General features: G+C 52.7%; 1 protein-coding gene across 4 annotated transcripts; it reads right to left on the bottom strand.

Moving 5' to 3' along the window:
- Window positions 1–503: 503 nt before the first annotated feature.
- On the bottom strand, window positions 504–2,686 carry CDK2AP2 (cyclin dependent kinase 2 associated protein 2). 4 transcript variants are annotated; one of them, XM_081063714.1, is made up of 4 exons: window positions 2,015–2,686; window positions 1,607–1,707; window positions 1,387–1,519; window positions 504–1,016 (listed from the first exon to the last, which is right to left on the bottom strand). In XM_081063714.1, the coding sequence occupies exons 1-4, from the start codon at window positions 2,094–2,096 to the stop codon at window positions 949–951; spliced, it is 384 nt and encodes a 127-aa protein (XP_080919840.1). In that variant the 5' UTR covers window positions 2,097–2,686; the 3' UTR covers window positions 504–948. The 4 variants fall into 4 exon arrangements, with proteins under 4 accessions (XP_080919840.1, XP_080919839.1, XP_080919838.1 ...); XM_081063713.1 differs by having other exon boundaries at window positions 504–900; window positions 1,873–2,654; XM_081063712.1 differs by having other exon boundaries at window positions 504–900; window positions 2,015–2,646.
- Window positions 2,687–8,379: the final 5,693 nt, after the last annotated feature.

The raw sequence follows: 8,379 nt of genomic DNA, 5'->3' as shown, positions 1-8,379 counted from the left end.
TGGGGGGAGGAAAGCCACGGTGTGCCCTCTCCTCTCTGCAGTCAGAGATGGTGTGTATTCAGAGTCTCCAGGGCTGATTCACTTTAGGATGTGAGGGCATTAAGGCATGTGAGGGCGTGGCTTAAGTGAACTGGCATTTCCACCCTGCCAAGCATCACTGCTAATCCAGAGGTAGAGCCCTCTAGGCCCAGGCTGGTGACATTGCCCTCCAGCTGTGGACGAGGCCAAGGCCTTGTGCTGCCCTCTGGTGGCACCATGCGAAGGAGGGCAGAGTTTCAGCTACTGGAGCTCAACTCTTCCACACTACTTACACCGGGAAGGCTGATGGCCGACAGGGGCAGGGTCCCTCCCAAAGTAAACTGGACAACGGGGTGGTGGGGTAGGGTGCAAGGCTGGGCTAGGCCCAGTCCGCCTCTCTCCCACCCTTCGAGTCTTCTCTTTCCCTCTTTCTTCCCGGACCACCCAGGCTTAGTAGAAGTACCAGACTCAGAAAGACTAAGACCTGAGAGAACAACTCCAAATTATCTTTTATTTATACAAAAAGGGCATGTTTAGCAAAAGACACACTGAGAAAAGAGTGGCTATGGCCCAGGAGACAAGGCAGGGAGGCGACAGGCCTTCTGAGGCCCCACTGGGGGAGAAGGGGTCTGGGACAAAGTGGTGAGAAGTCCTGGGTAAGTGCTGAGTGGTGGGGGCCACAGAAAGGAGAACGTTCCAGTTGGATCAACACCATTGGCAGGTCATGGGTGGGACTCACAGTGACCTTGCTGCTGACCATGGCAGGGTCCCAGTCAGTGCTGCCGACTGGAGTGAACCACCCCTGGTTTCTGGAGGGCACCCACCAAGGGACACAGGACAGGAAGTGCAACTCGGGATGAAGGCCAGGGAGAAGCAGGTGACCTGCAGTGGCCGGAAAAGGTCCAGACTTGGAGGCGGAGGCGCGTCCTGTTACGTGCGGGCGTTCCGCTCTGTCTCTGCCAGGCACTCTCTGACTAGGGCCCGGGCATGGATGATGCCTGGGGTGGGGGTGAGGGTGGGGATGGGGAAGTAACATACAGGGTCTCAGCGACCCTCCACAGTCCCACCCTCACCCTCCAGAGGAAGACCCCGCCCTCCCCACCCCCCTTCCTTTCAGTAAGAGGGACTATAATCAAATGAAGGGCTAGATGAGATTCGAGGTTTAGCTAATCCTCAGATTTGCCCCGTTTAAATGCAAATTCCCTGGTCCTTCCCTGGAAACTGACTCAGTTTCAATTCAGTTCAGTATTGAACTAACACCTCTGGATAGTGACCTAGCCTGGGTTTGGCTCACGTGGCTTCCAGATGTCCTTCCTTCCTGGGGGAGCAGGGCGGCACGAGGGGGTGGGCGAACCTGCTGTCACTCACCTCTCTTCAGGCGCTCCATGGCGCTCTTGCTGCCAGCATAGGTGGGCCGGATCTCTTTGCCCATCTCCTCGATGACAGACAGCAGATCCGTGTAGGTGCTCTGGGAACCCTGAGCGCCGGGGGGCTTCATTGCCTATGTCAAAAGAGAACAGGGAGGTGAGCTCAGGCCCCACGGGGCCTCCAGTCCCCGATCATAGGCGATTCCCTAGGTCCCACTCACCTGCACATAGCCCATGGAGGGCGGTCCAAAGTCGTTAAACAGTGGTCTGAAAGGGGCAGCGGCTCCCGGCACCGAGCCCGACGGCGATGGGACACTTCCGGCTGCAACATGCGCGAGTTAAGAGGTCAGCGCGGGACAGGGACGCCCCCTCCCAGCGCTCCAAGCCCCCGACCGGATGCACCCGATTCCTTCCAAAGAGATTCTTCATTCCAGGCTGCTCAACTTCAGGGACAAACCCCTCCCCCTGCACCCCATCAGGCCCTTACACGACCACGCCCACTTCACAGGCCAGCAAAGTGAGGCTCAGGGAGGACAGGCGGCAGGCCCAGTACTGCAGAACTCAGGCCATCTTCTCTTCGAGACCTCGAACGCCCGGGCACGCGAGCAGCGGTGGAACTGGATCCTCACCTGTAGGGACTGGGGTGCCAGGCCCAGGGGTGCTGGAGCCCGGGGTGCTGGTGGGGGCGGGGGCGATGGGTTTGTAGGACATCCCCAACTCCTGGGTGCGGGGGACACCGGCCGGCCGCTCCTCCGGGGTTGGCTGACTGGCCACTCAGCCGCGCTCTGATTGGCAGGCGGGATGCACGCCCCTGGTAAATAGAGCTAAGGCCGGAAGGGCGGGCGGGCACAAACGCTCCCTCACTCCCGATTGGTGAGCGAAGATGTCACTCAGGCCTCCTCAATGGTCGAGAACGACTCCAACAGGTCGCAACCGCTGCTGATTGGTCTCCGCCTTCCGGACCTCGCACCTGTCTGCTCCGGATTGGGCGGTGGCCGACGCCCTCCGCAATTGGCGAGTTCGCGGCCAGGGCCCGCGCGCTCTCTATCCGATTAGTCCCAAGGCCCGAGAGGCGGGGCCTCGGAATCCCGGACCTGGGTCTGGTACGCCGCGGTTTGTGCGGAGGAGGTCTTCACGGGCGCGGCACCGCCCTCACGCCTCGCTCGCGCTGCTTCGCACGTCAGCTCCGTATCGCTGGGTCTAGGTTCAGCTGGGGCTGCTGCCGCCGCTGCGCAGCGCGCCTTTCCTCTGCTCCGGATGTAGGAGGACGCTGGGCTTTGACGTTCGGAGCCCTGCGCCCCACCCCGTGCGCTTTTACGTCACCTTTCGCCGGTTCAACAACCTGTGCCCGATCTGCGCATGCGCCTACCTAAAGCCTTCGTTTGTTCCCATGGCAACGGGTACCTCATCAACGCCACCGCCGCACCTCTTCCTCCAAGTTGTTTCGTTCTCCGGTCTACGCTGGCGTTAGGTCCAAGGGCGACTTCAGGGACTTCTCTCAACGTGCTCCCCCAAGGTCCCACCCCTATGCCTCATGATGATAGTAGCAGGAAGAGCAAATCTTCATTAAATACTGCATGCCAGGCCCTGTAGCAAGTGGACCATGGACAAGAGTACCTACTGGAGTCAGACTGACGGTTTAAATCTCACACCATCCCCACTAGCAATCTTCCCTTGGGTAAGTTGCTCACCTCAATATGACTCAGTTTCTCCATCTGTAAAATGGGGACGGTAATAACTATCAGCGTTGTTGTGTGGATTAAATAAATATTCATAAAGTGCTTATTATTTCATTCTTTTCTGTCCCACTCCAGTGTCTCAAAATCTTTCCATTTCTCCACCCAGACCCGCCATCAAATCTCATTCCTCAGTACCCTAGTGTTTACACTCTCCTCCAAACACTAACCCTTTCTCCCAGGCTCCTTCTCCCCAGACTTCTCTGGCCTTGTGTGCCCTTCATGCCCCCCCAAGTCTGTAGATTTTTCGCATCCCTAGGTCATTCATTCATTCAACAGACATGTTCTGACTCCATTCTCTATCTTAGGCCTTGTGCCGGACACTGATACTGATATGGAAATGAATGGCCCTGGCTTCTATCCTCAAGGAACTCCTAGTCCCAAGGGAGACACAGGGAGGTAAAGGCACACAGTACGGTAAGAAAATGTGGAGACTGAGAAAAGTGCATTGGAACTTAGAGGAGGGGGCCTGCCTGGTGATATCAAATGAAGCCTTCCCAGAGGCGGTGGACTTCAACAGGTGAATGGACAAATAAACTGATATGTCAACACAATGGACTATTCAGCAATAAAAGGAAATTACCTGTCTAGCCAAGAAACGACACAGCTAGGCATATTGTTACATGAAAGAAGCCAGCCTGAAAAAGCCACATACTGTATGATCCCAATTATATGACATTCTGGAAAAGGCAAACGTATACATACAGAAGGTAAACAAATTACTGCTTGCCAGGATGCTGAGGGGTAGAATTGAATAGATGAAGCACAGGGGACTTTTTTTTAGGACAGTGAAACTTCTCTATGATACTGTTATGATGAATGCCAGACATTAAGCATTTGTCAAAGAGCAAACTTTAATGTGTGCGTTTTTTTTTTTTTTTAAGGACGGCACAGTTCCCAGTGGTTCATGCAGGGATCGAACCGGCAACCTTGGTGCTACAGGCACCGCGCTCTAACCAACTAAGCTAACTGACCACCCCCTAATGTGTGCAAATTTTTAAAATATCATTTAGGTGGTTAGGGATCCCAGGATGGGATGCAGAATGTGACAAAAGAATCTGTGTGACAAATGTATGAAACAGTCTCTCCAAAGGGGTAGGGGAATAAGGTGCTAGACTGGAAATGAGTGGAGTCAGTAAGAATAAAAGCAAAGGGAACTGCACGTAACACTGTACTATATAGTTTGATAAAGTGGTTTCCCATGGGGGTATGGGTTAACAGTTGTGAAACCACTACACATGTGCACTAGCATTGAAAATTAAGTAGATGTAGGATGGATTATTTCCCACTGCGGGAATGAGAAGTTACAGCTAAAGCTGGTCCCTGTGGTAGTGAATTGAAATTGGAGACATCAGTATGAACTCATGTTTGGCTTCATACAGATACAGTTGGTTACATACAGAAACATTTATAAATGTATATATGTACAGGTTACTGTACATACACACCTCCTTACTGTATTGGCTGAGAGGGCCTAGCTAGCCGTCAAGATCTTGGTTTCTAACACCATTTTCCAATGAAATGAAACAGAGTTCCTTGCAGAAATAGCTGCTTCTAGCACTGGGGTAGGAAATGTACAAGACGATCCTGGAGCATCTTGTAGTGAAGAAAGTAAGAAAATCCTCAAAACAGAAACAAAACCCCCACAATGATGAGGGTATGTCAAAGGGAGACAGGAGCCCATAAAAGAGCCAAAGCTGAGACTAGTTGAACAACAAAATAAAATAGTAGTGGATTAGAACTTAAAGTATAAAATAAATACCTATGAGCCTATATGGATATAAATATGTCATTGATTGGATAAACAAATAAGTGGGGAGAAGAGACAAATCTCCCGTACAGAAGAATTCCAAGTAATTTATGTCGACACTCTGCCCCTAAGTGTGGGCTGTGCATAGTGACTTCCTTCCAGAGAGTATAGTACGTAAAAGGAGTCGTTTTATACTATAGAAATCTGATAAACACTGCCTCAGGCCAGGTGATCAAGACGAACAGCAATACGATGCCATGTTGATACTACTATGCATCCTTGATACGATGGCATGAGAACGTCACCGTACCTCTGTGGTGTTCCGCCCCTAAGCCCATAACCCCAGACTAATGAAGAAAACATCAGACAAATTCCCAAATTAGGGACATTATATGAAGTACCTGAGCAGTCCTCAACACTGTCAAGATCATGGAAGGGAGGGAGGGAGGGAGGGAGGGAGGGAGGGAGGAAGAGAAAGACTGAGAAACCATCACAGCCAAGAGTAAGGAGACGTGATTCCTAATGTAATGCAGTATCCTGGGTGGCATTCTAGAACAGAAAAAGGACACTCAGGGAAAAGCTGATGAAAGCTGCATAAAATGTGGACTTCAGTTAATAATAACATATCCGTATAAGTTCATGAACAGTGACCAATGTACCATTCTAATGTAAGATATTAATAATGGAATGATGGTTAACTTTATGTCAACTTGACAGGGTCACGGAGTTCCCATACATTTGGTCAGACACGATTCTGAATGTGTCTGTGAGGGTCTTTCTGGATAAGATTAACATCTGTTGAGTCAGTGCACTAAGTGAAGCAGATTGCTCTTCCCGATGGGGTGGGCCTCATCCAATCAGTTGAAAATCTAAATAGAACAAAAAGGCTGAGTAAGTGAAAACTTTGCCTGCCTGCTGACCTGGAACATTTATGTTCTCCTGCCCTCAAACTGGAACTTACAGCATCAACTTTCCTGGTTTTCAGGCCTTGGGATGCATTGTTGCTACACCACAGGCTCTCCTGGGTCTCCAGCTTGCTGACTACAGGTCTTGGGACTGCTCGGCCCCCATAATCACCTGAGCCAATTCCTTATAACAAATATCTTTACACACACACATACACACATCTAGCGGTTCTGTTTCTCTGGAGAATCTTGCCTAACACATAAGGGAAGCTGGGTGTAGGGTATAAGGGAACTTACTGTATCATCCTCGAAATAATTCTGTAAACCTGGAACTGTTCTAAAGTACGTGGGTGTAATATCTCAATGGTTACCTGGGTGCGTACTCAGGTAAGAATTCCTTGAGCTGCACACAAGATTTACATGCCTTACTGAATGTATGTTATATTCAAACTATTTAAAGCAGATTGAATGTAAAAACCTAGTTCTCTTGGGAAATCAGATCTCGTGGCTGTGGCTTGCTCTGGCTGGCCACAGCTGGTGGAGCAGGGTGGCAGGTGCCCCTCTTAGGCGAGGAAAGGGCTCTCAGCTCAGCACAGGCTTGGCCTGCCCCCTGTTCCTTTCTGGCCCTGGCCTCTGCTCCAGCTTGTCGTCTGTTGGGACCTTCCGGGCTAGCAGCCTTTTGGGGATGGGGGCGGAATGTGGTCACTTCTGGTGCCAGCAGACACACTGTAGATGAGGAAGAGCATCCCAGCAAAGCCCCTCGACCCCCTAGCTGCAGAGCCTGCCAGGCTGGGGAGGCTGACTGAATGGGGTTCCGGTCTTGCCCCGGCGCCTGTTCATCACTCCTCCCGCCCCTGCAAAGAGGACCAATAGCCAGGCAGCAAAGCCATCTGTACCAACGGGGCAGGGCTGTGGGAAGGAAGTTGGGCCATGGCTCCCAGCGAAGCTGCAAGCCCGGGACAGCAACTCCTGATCCCCAGGCCTGCCAGACGGGCTGGCAGAGAGATCTCCTAATTGAGGATTAAGGATTAATTGGGATCTTCCAGGAGAGTGGCATTGAAGCTGCTGCACCCAGCCCTAGCAACTCAGTGTCCAGGCCCCGGGCTGGGCAGGGACCGCTGGTTGCATACCCGCTCTGTCCCAGGGCCATCTTGGCAGCAGAGATGGTGAGGACCAGGCACTGGGCTGGACGCTCCCACCCCTTCCCAGCCAGGAAGTCAGGGCTCGTCAGCCCTCCCAGGAGGCAGCGGCAGTGGCCAGTCAGGCCTTTGCTGCAGCTAGAAGAGGCTGAGGCCCATCCTGAGTCCAGTCTGACCCTGAGGCACCCTCTCTTGTTGGCACTGTGATTTTAGAGTCCCCAGGCCTGAGTGCAAGTCCCACCTCCGCTTCATCATAATTTGTGGGACTTTATGCTAGTCCCTCGTCTTCCAGGAGCCTTCTGGTGCCAGGCGAAGGGGCTGGGTTCACCTGGGACCATGGGGAATCATGGTCAGTTCCTGAACAGAGTGTTGCAAAATGCAGCTGATGTTTAGGGAGAATAATCCGGCAGCATGTGCTGCGTGGACTGTTGGGGAGAGACGGTGGTGGGGCTGTGTGACCTCTAACAAGTCACGTAAACTGGGCCTCTCAGTTTCCTCAATCTGGAAAATGGGGCTATGAAGACCAGGGCAGGATTGGAGTGAGGAGACATGCGATTCGGGTCCCCCAGGAAGCAGATGCTGAGATGAAGTTAGGAATGCAAGCTAGAAAAGGCAAGAAAGTGGGATTGGCAGGAGGGCTTCTGAGCTGAGACTGGCCTGACCATGCCTCGGCTAACGTAAGGGGAGTTGAGGCAGTGACCACCAAGGAGAGGAGCCTCAAGTCAAGCAGAAATGTGCACGTTCTAGCTCCCATCATGCTGGGTCAGTGGCTGCGGGTTCCAGGAATAACTAGATGGCAGCCTAGGAGCTGAGGTATACCCTGAAGGGACCAATAGCCAGAACCTGACAGCTAACTCACTCCTCCCAGCTGAGACTTAAAGCTGGGAAGGACTAAAGTTCTTTCTCAAAGGGCTCTGAACAGCACCCCTCCAAGAGTAAATGAAATGGAGCTTGGGAAAAGCCCTCACACACTTGCCCCACCCTCTAATCCTGGAACAGACAGGGGTCATTCGTAGGATGAGGGGCCAACATACATCCAGTTCTGAGAGAAGCAGGTTGGGTTTACTCCTCCAGATGTGTTTCCCAACGCTTGCTGTGGGCCGGGTCCAGGATCCAGAGAGGACTGCTGCCCACCCAGAGCACACAATCGAGGCAGCTTACGGCCCAGGACCCAGGACGGAACTTTTGGGGACCAAACCCTGAGTCTTCCAGGGTGAGGAAGTGAGAGGTGGAAGCCGTCTTCCCAGGTATGAAGGTACTTTATTGTCAGACAAACAGATGGACAAGGGGCTTGGTGGAGGAGTAGGGGTGGGGGTGAGGGCAGGCAAGGGCATTGCACACAGGCAGAGGGTGGGGAGGAGAGATGGAGGGGGCTAACTAGAGGCTATGGGCTTCCGGGAACACACTGGTGGGCAGTGGCTGTGGCCCCGAATCCTCTCTGCTGCCTCCAGCTTCCGAGCAGGC

This window comes from Rhinolophus hipposideros, assembly GCF_964194185.1.
Source record: "Rhinolophus hipposideros genome assembly, chromosome: 10".
Taxonomy (NCBI): Eukaryota; Metazoa; Chordata; class Mammalia; order Chiroptera; family Rhinolophidae; genus Rhinolophus; species Rhinolophus hipposideros.
This window is presented reverse-complemented; position numbering and strand designations above follow the sequence as displayed.

Excerpts from the sequence above, each read along its gene's own strand:
- CDK2AP2 (XM_081063712.1), bottom strand. The coding sequence starts at position 2,096 with ATGTCCTACAAACCCATCGCCCCCGCCCCCACCAGCACCCCGGGCTCC. Across the intron at positions 1,708-2,014 it reads TGGCACCCCAGTCCCTACAG|CCGGAAGTGTCCCATCGCCG; the intron begins GTGAGGATCCAG and ends CGCATGTTGCAG. Across the intron at positions 1,520-1,606 it reads CCTCCATGGGCTATGTGCAG|GCAATGAAGCCCCCCGGCGC; the intron begins GTGAGTGGGACC and ends CTTTTGACATAG.